Source organism: Sapajus apella, unplaced genomic scaffold (genome assembly GCF_009761245.1).
Source record: "Sapajus apella isolate SASKATOON/1434 unplaced genomic scaffold, GSC_monkey_1.0 scaffold85, whole genome shotgun sequence".
Taxonomy (NCBI): Eukaryota; Metazoa; Chordata; class Mammalia; order Primates; family Cebidae; genus Sapajus; species Sapajus apella.
In genome coordinates, this window is record NW_022437025.1 from 4,622,878 (window position 1) to 4,645,250 (window position 22,373).

At 54.7% G+C, this 22,373-nt stretch overlaps 1 protein-coding gene across 36 annotated transcripts in view; it reads left to right on the forward strand.

Annotated features, from left to right (window-relative positions):
- ABLIM2 (actin binding LIM protein family member 2) overlaps window positions 1-22,373 on the forward strand; it is a 183,463-nt gene that overhangs the window by 76,719 nt on the left and 84,371 nt on the right. For all 36 annotated transcript variants that reach the window (XR_004261560.1, XR_004261561.1, XM_032254094.1 and 33 more), the window contains exons 6-7: window positions 1,025-1,118; window positions 16,194-16,281. Coding sequence is in view for 34 of the 36 variants with exons in the window: in XM_032254094.1 (XP_032109985.1) it covers window positions 1,025-1,118; window positions 16,194-16,281 (182 nt within the window). In the remaining 2 variants the exon portion in view is untranslated. The remainder of the gene's footprint in view (window positions 1-1,024; window positions 1,119-16,193; window positions 16,282-22,373) is intronic.

Below are 22,373 nucleotides of genomic sequence, written 5' to 3' on the forward strand. Positions count from 1 at the left end.
CATTTTGCAATGGGGAAGCTGAGGCTGAGAGAGGTTAAGCGACTTGCCCAGGGTCACTCAGCTGGGACGTGGCATTTGAGTGCAGGCCTGTTCACTTAACCACGACTCAGCAGCCTCTCCCCACACCAGTGATCACTGCTGACCATCCCTCCCCGTCTACGCGGACATCCGCCCTGGCGTGTTGATCTCATAATAGTCATGATAACAGTTTTGAAGGTCAGCTCAGGAGCTGTGCCAGGGATGACCCTGCAGACGGCTGTTCCCTACAGCTCATTTATGGAGGTCCGAGGCAGCCACTGCTCGAGGGGCAGGCCCAGGATGGCGGCATGCGACCAGAATTCCCTGAGTCCTATGTGCCTGGCACATAACAGGCACGCGGCGCGTGTGCGTGGGGAGAGGGACGGACGCATCTGTGCAGCCCTCCTGCTCTTTCCTGCACTGCAGAAGGCCGGGCTCCTCCACGTGTGGCCAGAGCCAGCCTTCGTCACCCCTCATATTTGGGGGTTGTGATGCAGGGCGGGGTGCACGGGGGACAGTGATGTCTCATCCTAACCTACACCCTTGCCTGGGCATTGTATCATCCTCCAGCCCCATCCCCAAAGCGGGCAGCCTTGCTGTCCCCCCTTTTTGGCTCACAGTTTTCTAAGGCGCCCCAGATGTTGAACTTTGGATGGAAGGAGCCAGAAAGAAGAGTCAGGTCTGCAGAAGCAGCTCTCGTTTCCCGGAAGCTGCAGCTGTCAGCCCCTGCCACCTGCTGGGCAGGTGGGCTGGCCTCTGCTCCTCAGTTTCTCCCTCTGTGAAACGGGACCATTGTCCTCATATTTTTCGTGGGGCTGGTGCCTGTGAGCGCACAATGACACTGCCTGCTGGAGGCATTGTTATCTGAGCAGGAGGAGGTGGGCGTTCCCCCACTCTGAGGGCAGACCCTCTTGTTGGTGAGGGCTGTTAGAGCTCAAGGGTCAAGCGCTCGGAGGTCCCCGGGTGACCCCCCCCCACCCCGTGCTGACTGCCTGTCTCGTTGCAGGGACGGGCTGCCCTACTGCGAAGCTGACTACCACGCCAAGTTTGGCATCCGCTGTGACAGCTGTGAGAAATACATCACGGGGCGCGTGCTGGAGGTGAGCGCAGCGGGCCGGGCCCCTGCCCTCTCTGAGCTAAGGCCTAATTGCCCGCTGGGAGTTGACTGGGAGATTTGTGTGTGTTTGTGCAAGAATCTGTCTAGCTGAGGCTTCACCTCCATCCTCCCAGCTCAGCCACTGGACGCCCTCGTCGGCTGTCCAGGGTCTGCCCAGCGCCACCGTCTCCAGGAAGCCTGCCTTGTGATGCTCTCTTCTGTGCCACTTGACAAATTCAGAGCCTGGAAGAGGTGGGAAGGGCTTTGAGATGTTTTTGCCTGGCGTTTTGCTGTCTCGATTGGGACACAGAGGCACAGAAGCTAGAAAGGAGTCCCCAGCAGGACCTAGTCCCACAGAAGGTACAGGTGTCACCCCACAGGCAGTGCACATAGCAGTTATGCGGGGTGGGGGGGGCTTCCGGAGTGCTGATGGCATTGTGTTCCTTGGTCTGGGAGGTAGTCACATGGTTGTGTTCCCTGTGTGACAATGACATGTTATGCCCTTTACTACATTTTGTTCAATAAGGCAAATCCCATGGGGCATCCAGGACCAAACCCCACCCTCCGGATTCACAGTCTGTCCCCCCAACCCTGCAGCCCACCCTCTCCAGGTTCACAGAGCCCCCGACCCTACAGCCCACCCTCTCCAGGCTCACAGAGCCCCCGACCCTGCAGCCCACCCTCTCCAGGTTCACAGAGCCCCCGACCCTGTAGCCCACCCTCTCCAGGTTCACAGAGCCCCCAACCTGGCAGCCCACGCTCTGTATTCACAGACCCCTCTCACCACCCCTCAGTCCCTCCTTGGCTCATGGGCATGCAGGTGGATAGTCCCTGTCCCTGGATTGGCCCATGGTCCATGGGGGAAGCGACAGGTGACGAGGGTCTCGGGAATGGAGAGGGGCTGTGCCCAGCATGGGAGCCCCTCTGGAGAACACAGGAGCTGGCCCCTGGGGGTTTGGCTGGGAGGATACGGCAGGGCTGGGCATGAGGCTGCAGGGAGGGCACTGAGGAAGGCTTTGGCACAGGGAAGGCCTGGCGCACTGGAGATTTAGAGAGCCCGCTCTGGCTGCTGCAGAGGCCAGCCTGGAGAGCGTGGAATGGGGTACACCCTTGGATCCCCAAGGCTTCCCCCTCCAGCTTCCACAGCCGGGTACCCAGCACCCAAGAGCATTCAGAATGAGGAGGCGAGTAGAACAGTTAGCCCGGAGTTGCTCTCCTTGCAAGAAAAAGGCAGCCGGCGCAGGGCTGGACGTGGCCTCAGACCGCCTTCTTTCAGACCCCCGGCCAGCTCCTCCACCTCGGGGGACAGGTTGGCCACACCCATCCCAGTCCCAGTCACTGTGTCTCATTTCCCCGGCTGAAGACTCAAGGGGGCCCCCACGGGAAGGGGCCCGGCCCTGCACAGAGCTCTGTTCTCCTCTGTGGAGGGCTCTGCCTCCCTTCTCATTGGCGGGAGGGAGTTTGCAACGTCCCGAGAGGTACGAAGAAGAGAAGGAAATCTCCGGCTGTGCGACCGTGGTTAGCCTCACTTTCTGGCCAGCTTTCATTTTTCTTCCGTGTAATCACAGTTGATCTCAAACCATCTGTGCCATGTCGTGTCCCAAACACCCTGTGTTTCCCAACGCGTGTTTCCTATTTAGCAGATTCCCAGCTTGTTACAAACTCCTCATAAGCATTTCTTTTCGGAGGGGGGCGTGTATTGTGGGGACTTTTCAAATAGCTTCATTGAGATATAGTTTGCAGTTTGCCCATTTAAAGGGCACAGTTCAACGGTTTTCTTTTTTGTTGTTTTTTTGGAGGGGTCTCACTCTGTTGGCCCAGCTGTTGTGCAGTGGTGTCATCACAGCTCACTGCAGCCTCACTTCCCAGGCTTACGTGATCCTCCCACCTCAGCCTCCCGAGTAGCTGGGACTACAGGTGTGCACCACCACACCTGGCTAACTTTTGGATTTTTTGTAGAGACAGGGTCTCACTGTGTCACCTGAGCTGGTCTCGAACTCCTGGACTCAGGCAATCTACCTGCCTTAGCTTCCCAAAGTGCTGGGATTACAGGTGCAAGCCACCGTACCCAGCCCGTTGAATGGTTTTCTTTATCTCCACGGATATTTGCAGCCATCACCATAGTCAAGTTCAGAACAGTTTCATCACTTAGAAAGAACCCCATGCCTTTTAGCCATCACTCCCTGTGCCCCCAAGCCCTTGGCAACCACTATTCTACCTTCTGTCTCCATGGACCTCCCTTCTGGACATTCCATACAAATGGAATCCTAAACATGTGGTCTCTCCTGACCGTTGTCTTTCACATAGCTTGCTGTTTTCAAGGTTCGTTCGGACAAAAGCTTTACTTACCCTTGCTTTATATTTCATCATGACTGTTTCAGAAGTACTCGGCTGGACACCTTGCTGCCCTCCAGTTTTGTGCCACCATCAACAACATTGCAGTGAATACCTTTTTAAAAACAATGCTTGGTTTGCATTTCTAATTTCTCCTAAGATGTATTCACAGAAATGTAGAAGTCGAGTCAAAAACTAGGAACATTTTTGGTGTTCTTGATGGTTACTATAAATTGCCTTCTAGAAAGATTATTCTAATTTACAATCTTGTCAACACGATACAGTATTTCTCATCTAAACCTTTGCCAATTTGATAGGTGGAAACATGGGACCTTGTTCTTTAAGTTTCTTTTTTTTAGAGATGGGGTCTTGCTCTGTCACCCAGGCTGGAGCACAGTGTGACACAGTCATAACTCTCTGTAGCCCCAACCTCTTAAGCTCAGGCAATACTTCCCCAGGCTCCCAAGTAGCTGGGACTACAGGCACGCAATACCATGCTTGGATCATTCTAAAAGTGTTCTTAGAGACACGGGTCCTGCTGTGTTGCCCCAGCTGGTCTGGAACTCTTGGCTTCCAGTGATCCTCCCACCTCAGCCTCCCAAAGTGCTGGGATTACAGGTGTGTGCCACTGCACTCCACAGGATCTAGGTTTAATTTGCCTTTCTTCAATCCCTAGTGAGGCTGAATCTTTTTTTTCTTTTCTTTTTTTTTTTTTTTTTTTTTTTTGAGACAGAGTTTTGCTCTTGTCACCCAGGGTGGAGTGAAATGCTGGGATCTCAGCTCACTGCAATGTCTGCCTCCCAGGTTCAAGCGATCCTCCTGCCTCAGTCTCCCAAGTAGCTGGGATGACAGACATGAGCCACCATGACCACCTAAGTTTTGTATTTTTAGTAAAGATGAAATGCCACCACGTTGGCCAGGCTGGTCTCAAACTCCTGACCTCAGGTGACCCACCTGCCTCAGCCTCCCAAAGTGCTGGGATTACAGGCGTGAGCCACCACGCCTGCCTTTTTTGGCCTTTTTAGCCATTCCCAGTTCTTGTATTTGAGTTATCTGTTGTAAATGTTGCCTGCTTATCTGGAGGGTGGGGGGGGTGTTCATGCCTTTTGTGCAGGTGGATAAGATTGCAGATGTTCTGTCTGTCCTGTAAGTGTTTTCCTGGGTGGCAATCATACCTAATATTTACAGCCACCTCCTCTGGGCATAGGCCCATGTTGCATCCCAGGGATGACGTCCTGCCTGGCCCTCTCCTCTCTCCCCTCCTCCCAGGCCGTGGCCTCTCCCTCCCTCACCCCTCCCCTTGCTCAGCCCTCCCTGGCACACCCTGCCCTGTAGGAGTAGGTGAGGGCTCTGGAGGAGCCTGCAGGATAGGACGGAGCCCAGCCTGATGCCTTGCCTGGCAGTCCAAAGCCACATTTCCATTCTCCGCAAAGTGCGGCCCAGACCTTCCACACCGTCCCGGACTGCACTCCCTGCACGCACAACGGCCTTGTCTTCGACTTGACAAAGAGACGGCAGCCAGACCTCAGCAAGGACGGCCTGGGAGGCTCACTCTACGGGGCCCCATTTCCACCCTGACTGGCTCCCCTGCCCTGCTGCTTCCTGCCCACCACGCCCGTGCCAGGGTCCAGCCCCTCTGGCCATCGCCCCCTCTGCCATGCTTGACCCTGTCTTCTCCCATCTTCCCTATCTCACCTTCCAAGGCTTCCTCCCCAGTGACGTGTCAGATAGTGTCCGTCTCTTGCGTTAAAAATTTCAGCCTGGGCCGAGTGCAGTGGCTCACACCTATAATCCCAGCACTTTGGGAGGCCGAGGCAGGTGGATCACGAGGTCAAGAGATCGAGACCATCCTGGTCAACATGGTGAAACCCCATCTCTACTAAAAATATAAAAAATTAGCTGGGCATGGTGGCATGCGCCTGTAGTCCCAGCTACTCGGGAGGCTGAGGCAGGAGAATTGCTTGAACCCAGGAGGTGGAGGTTGCAGTGAGCCGAGATCGCGCCATTGCACTCCAGCCTGGGTAACAAGAGCGAAACTCCGTCTCAAAAAAAAAAAAAAAAATTGCAGCCTGCAGCCTGGCATGGAAGGCCCCGCTGCAGAGCCTCAGCCTCCCCTCTCCCTTCACAGCGGCCCCACTGCCTCTCAGAGACCTTCTCTGCGCCCTTCCACCTGCATTCTCCCCACTCTTCAGCAGATCTGGGGGCTTTGTGTGCAGGAAACCCTAAGGCCTTTAAGCCTCCTCTTACCAACCCCTCCCTTCCTCCCTCCCCAGGGCAGTGCAGGGCCTGCGTTCCCCACTCAGATACTGTCCCTGACCCAGCTCCTCTTACATGCATGTGGCTCCGATGCTCAGCCAGGCCAACATCAATGCCGGCATTCCCCCTCCCCACCACACACACTGCCTCCCACCACTCACCTGGGCATCCAGCTGGATCTGCCCACGTGCCCGGCCATCAGCCACTGAGAGCCAGTAGCAGAGCCAGGCTGGAGACCAGGCTGCCCAGGCTGCCCCAGCCCTTTGTCTTCTCCTAGGGCACAGATGTGGGTTTGCATCTTTGACTTAGTAGCATAGCCACATTGGAACATCTGGTGGCCTCAACCGGGGTGCACCCTGGGTGCAGTCAGTGCTGCTGTTGCTGATGCTGGTACAGGAGCCCCCACACCAGAGAGGCCCTGGCCTGGGGTCCAGGCAGACCCCACCCAAACTCTGGCTGCTCTGCCTCTCAGGCACGCTCCGCACTGGTTGAACAAAGTGGGCTTCATGGGGCAGTCAGTGCCCCCACCCTTGGATTGGGAGGCAAGAGTCCCATGTCGGCAGTGTAAGCATCCCTGGTATTTAATGCCAAATACAGAACCTGGGGTGCACCCTGGCTCATCAGGAAGGAGCCATCCCAATTCGAGGAACAGGAGCAAAGCAGGTCTGGGTTTTTTCCTCCTCATCTGCTGTGGAGGAGAAAGGGCCTCCCGGGGAAGATTAATGCTTTTGTTTTCGCCTCTGCCGGGGAGGCGAGTCTGTGGCAGCGAGGCTGAGTCGGCGGGCTCTGCACAGCTCTGAGCATCCTCCCCGGGTGCAAGGTGGGAGCTGCGGGCGGGGACGAGCCTGTCTCCACAGAAGGGGAGCTGCCGCTGCCGCGGTGGCACTGCCCGATGCTCAGCCCAGCGTGCCGGCGCCCAGCCGGGTGACAGTGGACCCCCCGGGGCAGAGCAGGAGCAGGTGACAGACCAAGGGCTGAAGGCGAGGGCATCCCCCTCGCAGGCATACGTTCCAGGGAGCAGGGCACTCAAGCAGGGCCGTCAGACTGGACTCTGGTGCCCAGACACCTCGCAGGTAGGAAGCCTGGCCCACACCTCCCGGGGGCTGATGGGGGCTCGCAGGGGCCAGGCGAGGCTGCAGGTGGGTGGGTTTTTGGGGACAGAGCAGTGAGGCGTGAGGCCTCAGAGCCATCTGTTCCCCCACCCCCCATTTTGCCCCTAAGGTGCTGGGCAGTGACCGTGGCCTCCGTCTGCGGGCCCCAAGCCCAGGGCATCCCAGGCTCCCACCACCAGCCAAGCTCTCGCCTGTGCTGTGTCTGCATGTGGCAGGCGGGCATGGTGCCATCCTAAGTGCTGGCACCCGCAGTGCCCGCGAAATGTGCATTGGGTGGTGGCAGTGGGGTGTTCCCTTCCCATCTCTCCCTCAGTTTCTCCTAAACGTGCAGCACCCTCATGCGGCCCACCCTTCTCTGGGTGTCTGTCCTGATGAGCCGGCTCCTTGCTGGGGTCCTGTGGGGGCATGGGAGGGGCCGACATCTGTGCCCCCTCCTGGGCAGGGCTGGCTGGCTGTGGATGGGGGAGGCACTGGGCTGTGGCAGCAGAGGTGGGTGGCGCCTCGCAGCAACTGCGGCAGAGCCGGCTCCTGGGGACGGATGGCACCACCCCCACAGAGGGAGCGGGGACTCGGCTGACGAATCCATGGGGACAGCATTGTGACCAGCCTCTAGACCGGGCTACATAAAGGGAGGAGGTGTGGATGAGGGGAAGTCACAGCTGTGTGCTCGGAGCCCAGCCTTCCAGGAACTCCATCCCTCCCTCGCCCTGTCAGCACCTCCCTGCAGAGGTGGGCGGGAGTGGGAGTGCTTCTTTCCGGCCCCACCCTCTGTTAACCTCACCAGCGCCGTGGTCTGGGGCCCCACATGGCTGGTGCAGCCCATGCAGGGTCTGTCTCCACGGTAACGAGAAGCCCAGCATCCCCCTGGGATCAAATCAATTCCTCCTCCCTCTACTCCTCCCATCCATCTCCCCTCCCTCCACCCCTCCTCTCTTTCCTTCTCCACTCCCTTCTAGACCCTTCCTGGCCTCATCATGCATTCCACCCTGGGCTAGGTGCTGGGTTCACGGAAATACAGGTGACAGAGTCCCTGCCCCAGGGTAGGCTGCAGGAAAGGGAGTGCCTGGGCTCTCTCTGCCGTCCATCAGGAACCAGCTAAACATCTTTCTTGCAACTACAGGACATGTGTTCTTTGCCTCCTCCTGTCTTGGGGCAGTAAGCACGGACGACTCTCATTATTTGGAAAACAAACCATGTTTCCAAATAAATACAGTGTTTCTGAAGGGCAGAGGCCTCAGTGACTTCTCAGGCCCCCAACTTCTCTTGCTCAGAAGGATACCTGTTTCTCTTAAAATAAGCCAAAGCATTTATAACATCACCCCCATGCCTAACTGCTGCTGGCACCTAGAAGTCATCCTTTTAGATTTTGCACACGTGCAGATACACACATACACAGACATGTAGACACACAGAGATATACACACACATGCACAACCCACACACCACACACAGACACACAGAGATAGATATACACATACATGCACAAAACGTGGACACACAGACACAGGAAGAAACAGACACAGTCACACACATGAGACACACAGGCCACACAACACACAGAGACATACGCAAGCACACAGACACACAAACATACAGAAAGACACATGACACAGACACACTCAGATACACAGATACGTATGTAGACACACAGCACATAGACACATAGGCACAACACACAGAAGGACACACAGATCACATGTACATATAAGACATGCAGACAACACACTTAGATACACACAAACAACCCACATGAAAATAAACACACAGATGACACAGCCAACACAGACACACAGAAGCACACAGAGGGACACACAACATGCGTGGACACTCAGAGCACACAGACACAGAACACATGGACACAGACACAGACAACACGTGGACACACGGACACAGAGACTACACGTAGCAACACACAGTGACACACAGACACACACACAGACAACCAAGACAGCACAGACAATGCACACACAATACACACAGACACACAGAAAGACACCCACACAGACACATAGGAAAATCATGGAGACACGCAGACACGTACACGCACACGCCCTTCGCCGGATTGCTGTGTTCCTGCCTCGCCTCATGCCGGCGGCACAGCAGAGCCCCTGGTCCTTTCCGTCCATGCTGGCTGTCGTGTCCCCCATTGCGTCCTCTGGTCCCCAGGTAGTGCGCTCCTCACTGTCTTTGTGGCAGGACCCTCCAAGCCTGGACCCACTGCAGCGTGTGTGAACATCCGCAGGTGGGGTCCTGACAGAGCCTTTCCCAAACTTAGAACCCTCTGGCCCTCTAGGGCCACTCGGGCTGGTCTGGGCACCGTGTTCCCTTGTTCAGAACGTCCCTATTGGACAGCTGCTCTGCCGGTGCCACTGCTGGAGGGGACGCCGGGGTACAGCAGAGACGGAGGCTGGTAGGCCAAGCTCTCCTGAGGCTCATGCCCTAAAGGGAGCTGGGTAGAGAGGAAGAGGGAGCAGGGGCCGGGAGTGAGTGTGCAGGACAGGCGGGGGCCGGGAGTGAGTATGCTGGACAGGCGGGGGCCATGAGGAGCTGTGTTCCGAGGGGCAGGGAAGGTCTGGGGAGGGCCCCTGATCGCGAGGACTTGCTGGGCATTGCTCAGAGTGGGGCCCTTCTTTCTGGGATGCAATGGCCCCTGGGGATTCTGGGGAGTCTGTCCTGGCCACCGAACACCCCCAGGGGGATCCCTGCTCAAGGCTTTCATTTGTTTCTCTATAAATTTCACATTGTCCGTGCATCATGGTAAGGTCTAGACTCAGTTCTGGAAGTTTGAAAAGGAAACTAGAGCTCTGAACTGGGCCAGTGGCTGTGGGAGGAGCAGCTGCCGGGAGCTGCCTGCTCTAGGGAGGCGCAGCTCGCGGGCCCAGCCCCTGCCCTCAGCTGGGAGCTGGAGCCTGGAGCCGGTGGGGATGGAGCCAGGGGAAGTGTGGCCACTCTCCAGTGGGCAGAGGAGGCCTTTGCACCCGGATTCTGTGGTTGGATTCAGGGAGGAAAGAGGCCGCCTGCCTCAGCTGTGAGGGGCTCATGGCAGAGGGGCTAATCCATTCTCCAGAAGCCCAGAGAGGTGGCTGCGAGCTGGCCTATGCTGGAGAGGAGGAGTTTCTGGAGGCGGGGCAGTGTGGGGGCACCTCCGTCCTGCTGGCCCTGCTCTGCGCGTCACAGTGGGGTGTCCCTTAAACCGATGCCCTCTGACGCAGCACTGGCTGAGGACCTGTGGTCACCCTGAGCCACCACTGGCTGTGGGTGCGCCTCCCCGGCACCTTGTTCTGCCTCATTAAAGATGACAGCCACCCCGCAGAAGGCACAAGGCGTCCTCCTAGAACCATGTACTACTTATTTGTGGCTGCTGGTATATTTTGAAATCCGAGCCATCTTGGGCCCCACGCGGGAGGGTGGGACTTCTGCCTGCCTGGGGAGCCCTGCACCCACTGGAGGGTTCCGGCGCTCCCCGGGCGGCAACTGGGAGGATGTTGCCCGTGTGCCGATGACTGGGACGCCCCGGTCACTGTGAGAGAATGGGAGTGACGGCGGCAGTGATAACAGGAATGAGGACACTAATTTCCGACTCCATCAGTCCATCCATGACCACCTGTGACCCATCGGTTCCCAGCAGGAAGTATAGGGTAGGGATGGGGTGACCTGTGCCATGCCGGTACCTTCCGGCTGAATGTCCTCTGGAATCACAGAGCCCGGTTATACTACCTGAGAGGGAGGGACAGTCCTCTCCGTCTTACACACCGGGACACTGAATCCCAGCACGTGACACAGCCTGAGTCACACAGCCAGGAAGGGAGAATCGAGGGCTGGAACCTGTCACCTCCATGGCTTTGGCCACCAGCCTGGGACAGGCCTGAGCACCTGCAGGCACATTTCCTGTGTCTGCTTGACAGCCTCCTGATGTACTCCAGCCCTGCCTCTCCACCACAGGATGGTTCTGGATGGTTCCAGAACATGGAGCATCCTTGTAATGTGGTGTGGCTGTTGCCTCTCATACTTTATGAGGGGCCCCAACTGCGAGTGAGAGTGCCGGCTGCCCCGGCCACACACCTGTGCCGTCACTGGGAAAGGTGCAGAGCTGGCCCTGGCTCAGACTCGGCTCTGACTCCGCTATGCGGCTTCTGGGACCCCGGCTGCTCCTCTGTGCCACGGGCCGGGCCGTGGCGTGTACAGCATGTAGAGCGTGGAAGGCTTCCGTCTCTGCCCACAGCGTTCCAGGAGCTCTGGCTCCCTTCCTCATCCTCTGTCTGTGCATTGGGTGTGGGAGGAGGGCTGTTGACAGGGAACTGGTGAGCCGAGGATGTGGGAAATTCTATGCTCTGAGGCTCAGGACCTGCAGGGGCTTAGCCACAAATGTCCCTGATTGTCCCCAGGGCCCATGGCATCTTCCCCGGAGGCAGCATGCAGCCCACCTGCTTTGGATCCTAGCTCCTCATTCTCTCAATGATATTGCCTTGGGTAGGCCTCCTTGCCTCCCTGAACCTTGACCTCCTGCTCTGGAAAACAAGGATAAACCATAGTGCCCACCCCAAGGGGCTGCCGTGAGGATGAACTTGAGGGCAGAGCACCTGACACAATGCTTGCTATGTGGCTGGTAATTTAAAAGTTGGCCATTTGGGGATCAGCTCTTCTTTAAAAAATTGAGGGCCAGGGGCAGTGGCTACTGTAATCCCAGCACTTTGGGAGGCTGAGGTGGGCGGATCATGAGGTCAAGAGTTGGAGACCAGCCTGGCCAACATGGTGAAACCCCATCTCTACTAAGAATACAAAAATTAGCCGGGTGTGGGGGTGTGCACCTGTAATCCCAGCTACTCAGGGGGCTGAGGCAGGAGAATCTCTTGAACCCGGGAGTTGGAGGCTGCAGTGAGCTGAGACCTCACCATTGCACTTCAGCCTGGGCAACAGAGCGAGACACCATCTCAAAAAAAAAAACAAAGAACAAAAAAAAATTGACATTCACGTAACATACAATCACCATTGAAAATGTTCAGTGGCATTTGGTGCATTCATAATATTGCGCAGCTTCCAGTTCTCTCTAATTCCGGAACTTTCTTGTCATACTGAGAGGAAACCTCACCCCCATAGGTAGTCACTCCTCATTCCCTCCTCCTCCAGTCCCCAGCAGCCGTTCACCTGCTTCTGTCTCCATGGAATCACTGCTCTGGATGTTCCGGAGAGAAGGAATCCTCTACCCCGTGGCTTCGAGTCTGGCTTCCTTCACTGTGCACGTTTTCAGAGCTCATCCATGTTGTAGCAGGATCAGCACTTTCATTCCTGTCTGTGGCTGAATAACACTCCCTGACGTGGATACACCACAATTTCTTCTTCCATGGTGGACGCTGGGGCTGTTCCTGCCCTTTGGTTTTATGTAGAATGCTGCTGAACATCACGTACAGGTTTTTGTGTGGACCTGTTTTCTTTCTTTCTTTTTTTTTTTTAGACAGAGTCTTGCTCTGTCACCCTGGAGTGCAATGGTGTGATCTCATTTCACTGCAACCTCCACCTCCCAGGTTCAAGCGATTCTCCTGCCTCAGCCTCCCAAGTGGCTGGGACTACAGGTACCCGCCACCATGCCCGGCTAATTTTTATATTTTTAGTAGAGTCTGGGTTTCGCCATGTTGGCCAGGCTGGTCTTGAACTCCTGACCTCAGGTGATCTGCCTACCTCAGCCTCCAAAGTGCTGGGGTTACAGGCGTGAGCCACCGCGCCCGACCAAGTTTTCATTTCTCCATTCATTTTCTCTTTGTTTTCCTTAAATGCCAAGAAGTGAAATTTCTGGCACCTGGTAATTCTGTGTTTAACTTCTTCACCAACAAACCGTTTTCCACAGTAGCTGCACCGCTGTGTCCCCATCAGCAGTGCAGGAGGGTCCTGTCTCTTGACATCCTCACTGACACCTTTTATTTTCTTTTTTGTGATGTTATTACTGTAGCTACCCTCATGGGTATGAGGAGATGTCTCCTGTGGTTTTGATTTGCATTTTCTCAATGACAGTGATGTTGAGCCCCTTTTCATGTACCAGCTGGCCATTTCTATATTTTCATTGAAGAAGTGTCTATTGGAGTCCTTTGCCTACCTTTTTAAAATATTTCTTTAAGAGTCTGGGTTTCACTGTGTCACCGAGTCTGGAGTGCAGTGGCATGATCAGAGCTCACAGTAACTTAGAACTCCCGGGCTCAAAGGATCCTCCCGCCTCAGCCGCCTGAGTAGCTGGGACTACAGGCACGAGCCATCACGCCTGGCTATTTTTAAATTTTTTTGTAGAGACTGGGTCTCACCATGTTGCCCAGGCTGGTCCTGAACTGGCCTCAAGTGATCCTCTTGTCTCGGCCTCTGAAAGCACTGGGATTTTCAGGCATGAGCCACTGCACCTGTCCTCCTAACAGCACGTTTCCTTCTAATCAGTTTTCAGTTTTAGCTCTTGTGTTTAGGTCTTTGGTCTATTTAGTGGGAAAACCACTTTGTTGGCTTGTAATACACCCAGAGGGGTGCATGCGTTATACCTGTGCATCTTGACACATCTTTACAAACTGCACACATGTAACCGGTGCCAAGTCAAGAAAGAGAACAGGCCCAGTGCCCCAGGCTCCCCTGTGAGTCCCCAAGGCACTCTAGCCACGTAGATCGCTTTGCCTGGTTCTGAACTTCGTAAACCTGGGCCTGTTCTCTTGTGTCCGACTTCCTTGGCTTGGATCAGTTCACCAGCATCCTCCATGTTGTTCGTTCAGGACATGAGGGTGCAGTGTGTGTTAGTCCATTCCCGTGACGTGTAACAGAATGCCTGAAACTCCTGGGTGATTTATAGAGAAAAGGATCGATTTCCTACAGTGACGGAGGCTGCGAAGTCCGGGGTGGAGGGGGCACATCCTGTGGCTGGTGGGAACTTTCTGCAGAGTCTCGAGAGGACCCAGGGCACCCCGTGACGAGGGGCGGAGTGTGCTGGCTGGCTCAGGCCTTTCCTCTCTTCCGAGCCACGAATCCCGCTCCCACGGTGACCTATTAGTCCATGAATGGATCCGTCCATCCTGAGGACATGGCCTTCACGGTCCACTCCCTCTTAATGGCCCAGCTCTCAACACTGCCGCTCTAGCGATTAGATTTCAACATGAGTTTTGAAGGGGACAAACAGTCCAGCTGTAGAGGGGAGCACGTGAAGGGGTCCACACCCCGGGCCTAGGATCCGCGCCAGGACTTGGGGACAGCCACGCTGTGGGTTGAGAGCCTGCAAGGCACGACTTAAGGTCTTCTTCACTGCAGCTCCACCACCTGCCAGCTCTGCATTCACCGCAGCTCCAACACCTGCCGCTGTGTGACCTTGCTCAAGCTCTTCCGCCTCTCTGTGCCTCTTACGGTAAATGAGTAACAGTTTTCCCGTAGCACTGCCACAAGTGGTGTGTGACGAGCTATGGAACAAGCTGTGGAGGCGTGGCCACTGCCACTGTGGAGGGCTCAAGCCCGGCGCCTTATAAACTGTCCCAGCAGCATTCTCATGATTCACATGTGGGCATGCCGTGTGGACAGCAGGGTCTGTGTGACCTGCAGGGTTGCTTCCCATCCCCTGTGGCTGCCACCAAACTCCTGCTGTTAGAGGAGGTCACTGTGAAGCAGAGGCGCCTGGATTCCGCAGGTGTGAGGACGAGTCACAGGTCACAAACCCAGGAATACTCGTTATGACTACAGTGAGCCCGCAATTGACAATTGTGACGTTGATACCTGGTGACTTTTATTTTTGAAAACACAGAGCTGTCTCGATCTCTGATGTACACTTAAGAGTGCTACTCAGACTACCGGGCATGTTAATAATTGTGATCAGCGAAATGATCGTTTCACCCACATTCTGGGGCCAGATGCTGAGGCATGACCTGCTGTCCAGAGAGATCCCTGCACCTGGTGCTCCCTGAAGTGGCCCAGGTGCCAGGCCCTGCACTTGAGAGGCTGGCCGTCGAGTGGGGAAGAATACACCCAAGTAATCGCCAGACAGTGTGGAAATGGGGCTGTGAACGCCCGGATTAGGGAAGCATCAGGGAAAGCTCTCAAGGGGAGGTGGCATGTAGGCTGAGATGGCAGTCAGGGTGGCAGGGGCTGGGGAGTCAGGGGGTTGCTCCATGGAAGGGCCAGCTGGTGCCGAAGCCTGGGCCTTGGAGGGCAGGCGGCACTGAAGTCAGCCTCCTCACCTGGGGGAAGGGCCCCTTTGCCGGGAGACATTCTTGGCCTTGTCACCTGACCTGGAGGCTGGCAGAGGAGGCCACACCAGGCCGTGTGCAGGAGAAAAGTCTTGAGATGGAGTCTCGCTTTGTCACCCAGGCTGGAGAGCAGTGTCATGATCTCTGCTCACTGAGACAAATACGGGCCCTGATGGTGGGGACCGGCCCTTCCAGTATCCCCTGCGTACCTGTGCGCAGGGCATGCTGTGTCCATGCCAGGTGCTGTGACCAGCCGACATTTCTGCTTTAGCAGAAACGTTCTGCTTTGTGCTTTCTTCTCCGCCTAATTCTCTGGGCTCTTCCTCCCAATACACAGGGGCTGCCTTGGACTGTCTTCATCCCAGGGAAGGCACAGGACAGGGAAAACTGGATGCTCAAAAATGACATTTCAGCCCTTTACTCACTGATTGAGGAAACTAGTTATTACAAATTCAGTTTAGGTGGGGATTAGGAAAGCTCTTTCCGTTTCAGGAAAGAGTGAGCCTCAGACTTAGCAGTGCATTTAGTAGCAGGCGGCTGCGCCTTGCCCTCAGGTAGGAGTGTGGCTCTAACGTGCTGGTGAATGCAGCATTTAGGGGAATTTTTTGTTTTTTGTTTTTGCAAAAATAAGCCAAACCAGGCAATGTAATTTATTTGGGTTATTTCAGTATTAGTGTTTGTAATCTAATTTAATAAATTTTAAGAATGTTAAAAACAAAATGCACGTTGAACACACTGAGCGATACAGAGATATGAAGAGGAAAGTATTGATCCTTTTCTGCCCACTCCTCTAATTCCTGCACCTGGGGAAATGTGTCCTCTTTCCCTCCCCTCCCTCTGCCCTTTTCCTTCTTCCCTGCCTGTTAAACTCTCCACTCCTTAAAACTGCTCCTCATGGTGGAGGAGGCTGACCCCTCATGGACTGCCCTGGTAGGGAGCAGCCCACCTGAGCAGGGTGAGCAAGTGCAGCCCAGACTCCCCCATGGGGTGCATTGGACAGCCTGAGGGCACCCCCTGGTCCAGGCTTTGCTCAGGGGTCTTGGGTCCCGAGGGTGGGGGCTGGCCCTTCCAGTATCCCCTGCGTACCTGTGCACAGGGCATGCTGTATCCATTCCGGGTGCTGTCACCCAGCCAACAGTTCTGGCTTTAGTAGAAACGTTCTGCCTTGTGCTTTCTTCGCAGGCTGGGGAGAAGCACTACCACCCTTCCTGCGCGCTATGTGTCAGGTGCGGCCAGATGTTCGCAGAAGGAGAAGAGATGTATCTTCAAGGTAAAAAATAAAATGTGCTGTTTGGTCCCCTAGGGCAAGGAACTACTCTTAAGAGGTCCACACCATGTGCTGGGTGTGAATGGGTTGGCTACGGTGTCATCTCGCTAGGTCACGAGCAGCCCAGCCACAGTGGAGAGCTGGCAAGGCAGGTGGGGCACATGCCCGGACGGCCTCCTCAGCCCGCCTTGTGTGTCCAACAATCTCAGTGAGCCCGAGACCAGCAGGAAAGGAAAAGGGCCGGGCCAAAGACCAGGACCCAGAAGTGCTGGCTGGTTGGCTCCAAGTAGCAAAGCGTAAGCAACTGCCGCCTGTTACCATCCATTGCCACGTTAGGCCCTTCTAGAAAGCCACCCCAGCTCAAGGAGTCCAAATGAGGAGTTTCAGGTGTTTCCTGCACCAGCCACCCCAGCCTGCCGTGACCCCTCTGTCCACAACAGAGGTTGGTAGCAAGGTCCTGAGGGCCACTGGCAGGGCCGTAGATTTTCTTCCAGGAGCAAGGGAAGAGCCAGCCCCACCGAGCATTGGTGACAGGAGAGCTTGGAGGGAAACTTAGCGGATTTCTAATGGGCCTCATGGGAAATGCCCCAAGCCATTAAAAAAAAAATCACTGCAATCGGCCAGGTGCAGTGGCTCATGCCTAATAATCCCAGCACTTTAGGAGGCTAAGGCAGGTGGATCACGAGGTCCGGAGTTCAAGACCAGCGTGGCCAAAATGGTGAAACCCTGTCTCTACTAAAGGTACAAAAATTAGTTGGCACCTGTAATCCCAGCTATGTGGAAGGCTGAGGCAGGGAATTGCTTGAACCTGGGAGACAGAGGTTACAGCAAGTTGAGGTCACACCACTGCACTCCAACCTGTGCAACAGAGCAAAACTCCATCTCAAAAAAACAAAAAGAAAAAATCACTGTTATCACAAAGGCAGGGTGTCCTGTGTGCTGCCAGACTGAAGAAAGACTGGAGCTTGATGACTGGTCGCCTCTCCGCCTCCCAGATCAACCCTTTTTAACTCATTGCTTCTCATTTTCACAATTAAATTAACTTCCGATGGCAGCATTAGGCTACCCTTTATATCTTCACAATGCAAGGGTCCAGTGGCAGGGGAGGAGGGAGGCAATGGCTCTTGTAGGGGGAAGAAATGTAATTTTCTACCTTTTATCATTCTTAGTTGGGACAGATCCGTGTAACAAAAGGCATATTAGCAAGAGAAGGATGAACGGAAGCTTACTGACACGTGCACCTCGTGTATGCTCCAGAGGTAGCCCAGAGAAATGAGGACACGCAGGGGCAGATCTCCAAGAGGCAGCTTTGGGGTTTTTCTTGTCTTTGTTTTTGTTTTTTTGAGACAGAGTCTTGCTGTCTTGCCCAGGCTAGAGTACAGTGGCAAGAACTTGGCTCACTGCAAGTTCTTGTGATTCTCCTCTCTCAGCCTGCCGAGTAGCTGGAACTACAGGCATGCACCAGTATACCTGGATAATTTTTTTTGTATTTTTAGTAGAGACGGAGTTTCACTATGTTGGTCAGGCTGGTCTCGAACTCCTGACCTCAGGCAACCTGCCAGCCTTGGTCTCCCAAAGTGCTGAAATTACAGGTGTGAGCTACCATGCCCAGCCATCAAAGAGGCAGCTCTGACCTCAGGCTGAGACAACAGCATTCCCTACAACAAAGAAGAAAGGGTGTGGGGAGGCAGTTACATCGAGATGGGACAGGAGGGGACCTTAGGCAAGGGGGGCAGTGCTGTGCATCTTCTCCGTGGAGAAGAGACCCCAGGGACTTTGGGTCATCCTGATCTTCCTGGTGCAGAGAGGAGACACCCTTAGAGATGGAGGCTCCCTTTGGAGATTTCGATTCCCATTATAAAATGGTCACTTCTACTCGCTTTTCAGTGCTTTTCTGAGTCTGCTGTTTCCCCAGTAATCAACTCAAAATAACCCTTATGCCAGAGGGGCATGTCAGGGGCGGCACATCCTGGCCTCCTAGTCCTGTTTGGGGTGTCATATTCTGAGCCCCATCACTCTCCTTGCAGACAGGCTCCTAGAGTTGCACTTCATCTTATCACGCTGACCACCCCCCTACATATTGCTTATTCATTCCCTGAGCCCTCCCTGCTAAAGAAAATTATTCTGGCCCTCGTTAAGACCAGTAAGGAAGACACTTCTGGACTTTGCAACAGGAGTCAGGACTATCACAATGGAAGAGAGAGGGTGAGATTCTGAATGGCAGACAGTGGGGATTGCAGCCGATGAGCAGGCGTGGGGCCGCTGGTGGAAAGTCGCTGGAGGTACTGGGCTTCTTGCTGAACTGACCCCGTGAGATGCTCGCTGAAGACGGGGTGGGGACTGAGACTTCAAGGAAGGGATGAGGAACTCAATCAGAAGTGGAGGGAGATGAGGCTTCTAGGCCCGGGGATTCCTGCCAAACTGATTTTGCAGGATTCTTGCTGAAACTGGGCCAGGCAGGCCTGAGACTGGATGGGTTGTGAAGGTGATGGTGGCGGCCTGCGGAACGGTCGAGGCCTAGTTGAGAAGAGAGAGGGTTCAGAGGTCGCAGGGGCACTGGTGGGACAGCGGCCGTGTGTTGGAGTGCAGCCCCCAGGCCTGATGATGGACTGGATAGGGCAGAGGGGTCCTGGCGAGGGGGGGTCTGATATTGAGACTTGGTCTCTTTAGCCACAACTCCTTCTTGAAGATTCTCTGTCTCCAGTGCTCCCAGAGGCCAGCTGGGCCAGGCTGAGTCGGGGAGACGGCTGTCAGAGCGTCTGCTGTGCAGGCCCCTGCAGGCTGCTGAATGACCTCATGCAGCCATCATCACCAGGCTGTGGGTCACACAGGCCTCCCTTTCTCAGGCTGAACCCAGTGAGGTGACGTCAGACAGGATAGCCTCATCCCCGGTGTTGCCTGTTCCTTGAGTCTCTGCTCGAGAGCCCATCAAAGGGTCCTTTGGGACCGTCCCAGCAGTGCCAGGCTGTCTGGGTGGGGGACTTGCTCTGCATGGGGCTTGGCTACCACAGTAAAGGGTGCCCTTAGACAGCGGGGCCTGGTGGACGCTGAGCACAATGGCCTTGGGACGGCAGCTGGGGGACACAAGTTCACATCAAGGGTAACCTTATCTCAGGAACAAAGGCACCCTTCAGGACTGGCTGAGGCCGGCCCCTGCTTCTGCTGTGAGGTTCTGTGGGATGTCAAACCCAGGCCCATCCCCTCTCCAGACTTGGATTTCTCAGTCTGAATGATGACAGGTCAGACCAGCTGTGCGGCTTTCAGGCTCTGCTCCCTGGCACAGGCTTCCTGGGGGCCCCCACCCTGCCCTGTCATCCTGAGACCCTCTGTGTAGCCTCCAGGAATGACAGGGCTCTGTGCAGATATTATTTGGCACACAAATCCTGCTGCAGTAAAAGCTCTGAAAAGCATGGGTCCCAGCGACCCCCATGGTCTCCTGAGCGACGAGGCAGCCCAACCGCCGCAATGCCACCACTGCTCCTGCCATGGACACTCCGTAAACACGGGGTGGGGCGTTAGATCCCACTAATTGTTAAGATGCCCATATTAAAATAATGAGATCCTCATTTTTCTCACTGGGGTGACAAAGATGAAAAGGAAGTGTGAGCCCCATGTTGGTGAGAAATTCTTACGCAACTGATAGGGATGAAAATTGGGAAATTGCCAGAAAAATCTCAGGAGCCCTAAACACGACCCCACTCTTTGAGCCCAGACTCCATTTCTAGGAATGTGTGCCTGCTGTGTGCAGTGGAGCCCCTGCAGCGTCGTTTAGAAATAAGCAACACCTGAGAAAGATCGGGAGCGGAGGCTGGTGCAGGGGCTCAGGCCTGTAATCCCAGCACTTCAGGAGGCCGACGTGGGCAGATCGCCTGAGGTCAGGAGGATCACCTGAGGTCAGGCGTTCACGACCAGCCTGGCCAGCACAGCGACCCCCGTCTCTGCTAAAACTGGTTGTGGTGGCGCATGCCTGTAATCCCAGCTACTCAGGAGGCTGAGGCACAAGAGTGTGTCGAACCTGGGAGGTGGAGGTTGCAGTGAGCTGAGATCGCACCAGTGCACTTCAGCCTGGAAAACAGAGTGAGACTCTGTCTTTAAAAAAAGAAAAGAAAAGAAAGATCAGGAGAGGAGTAGAGATAAAATTCGCCTATCCATATTATGTAGCCCTTAAAGTTGCACGTTTTGATATTTAATTTAATGAGGAAATGTTCAAGACATTTTTAAGCAAATATGTAGGATATGAAATTGTGTCTGTAGACTGGCTGTGGTGGCTACACCTGTAATCTCAGGACTTAGGGAGGCTGAGGCAAGCAGATTGCTTGAGCCCAGGAGTTCAAGAGCAGCCTGGGTAACATAGTGACACCCCATCTGTACAAAAAACTGAAAAGTTAGCCAGGCGTGGTTAGTCTCAGTTACTTGGGAGGCTGAGGCAGGAGATTACTTGAGCCCAGGAGGTGCGGACTGCAGTGGGCTGTGTTTGCACCGCTGCGTGCCAGGCTGGGTGACAAAGTGAGACCCTGTCTCAGAAAGAAAGAAGGAAGGAAGGAAGGAGGAGAGGACAGGAGAGGAGAGAGAAATTGCATATGTACACTGAACCCCTTCTATTTATGGGTACACCTCTACTAGAAGGCAGCCAACAAAAAGCGGGTGAGAGATTAGAAGTGATTTTCATCTTATTTATACTTTTTTTTTTTTAAAGTCTTGCTTTGTCGCTCAGGCTGTAGTGCAGTGGCACAGTCTCAGCAACCTCCGCCTCCCAGGTTCAAGTGATTCTCCTGCCTCAGCCTCCTGAGTACCTGGGATTATAGGTGCCCACCAGAATGCCTGACCAAATTTTGTATTTTTGATAGGGGGTTTGCCATGTTGGCCAGCCTGGTCTTGAACTCCTGATCTCAGGTGATCCGCCTGCCTTGGCCTCCCAAAGTGCCGGGATTATAGGTGTGAGCCACCGTGCCCGGCCCTATTACTTTAGGTCACAACATTTTTTATACTTACAAACAAGAAATGTTTTCTATATACTCACACACATATGTAATCCAGTCACCATCTCTCAGAGCTCTGAGTTGCTGCTGTGTCCCCAGAAAGGAGATATTATGAAATCCACATGACCCAGAAGGCTTTGTAGGCAGGAGATGGGATAAGTTTCTTCATTCCACACACACTTTTCAGCCCTGACTATGTGCCAGCCTGTGTGGCTTGTTTGTAGGATACACGAGTCAGCCACAGCCCTCACCTTCATGGGAGCAGTGGGTGAGAGATGGAGACACAGCCATGCAGGTGGGTCAGGCTGAGGTTCAGGGAGGCCCCAGGAGAAGCAAGTGCCCCGGGTCCTGAAGGATGGGAAGGTGGACAGGGAGAGCGGACATGTACTGAGTCCCCCATGCACAAGAAGGGTTGCATTGATGCAACTAACATTTGTATACAACAAAGCACTTTTCTGCTACTTTATTACCTCTGCTTAATTTTACTTAATTCACCCAGTGACCTGACAAGGTAGAATTCTTATTAGCTCTATTCTTAGGTGGAAAAATACCAAAGACCTGGGGCAGGTAGAGGTTGAATTAGAAAAGAGACCAGAGTACCAGGGATGTTGGGGGTACTTGGTACTGGGTGACCTTGTTATGTTGATGGTAGTGGCTATTGACATGGGTGGCTGGACAGAGCTGACAGCTAGAGAAACTGAGATACAAGAAGGCTTGGAGACTGAGTAAATTAGTGACAGGGTGGGGTGAGCCTTGTGCCCAGTTTGAGCCTTATGCCCAGCTCCCACTGAACATACCCCATACCCTAAGGAGCAGGCCCACTTCCCGACTGAGGTTCTCTCTTCCCACCTCTCAGCTTAGAGTCCTGTCCCCAAAGTCCCCTCCCCAAGGCTGGCTCCCACCCAGGTTGCAGCCTCAGCTGTCTGCAGGCCGGCCCCGCCATTGCCCTCAACATGCAGGCAGCCAATCCTACATCCTAGCCAGGGAACCTCCTCTCTGGACTTGAAACCCCTTCTAATACCCCCTCCTCAGAGAAGACTCTTCCAGCTGCCCCAGGCTGGGTGAGATGCCTGCCGCCCAGCCTCCTTAAGACTCAGGAAGCAGTTAGTGCATAGC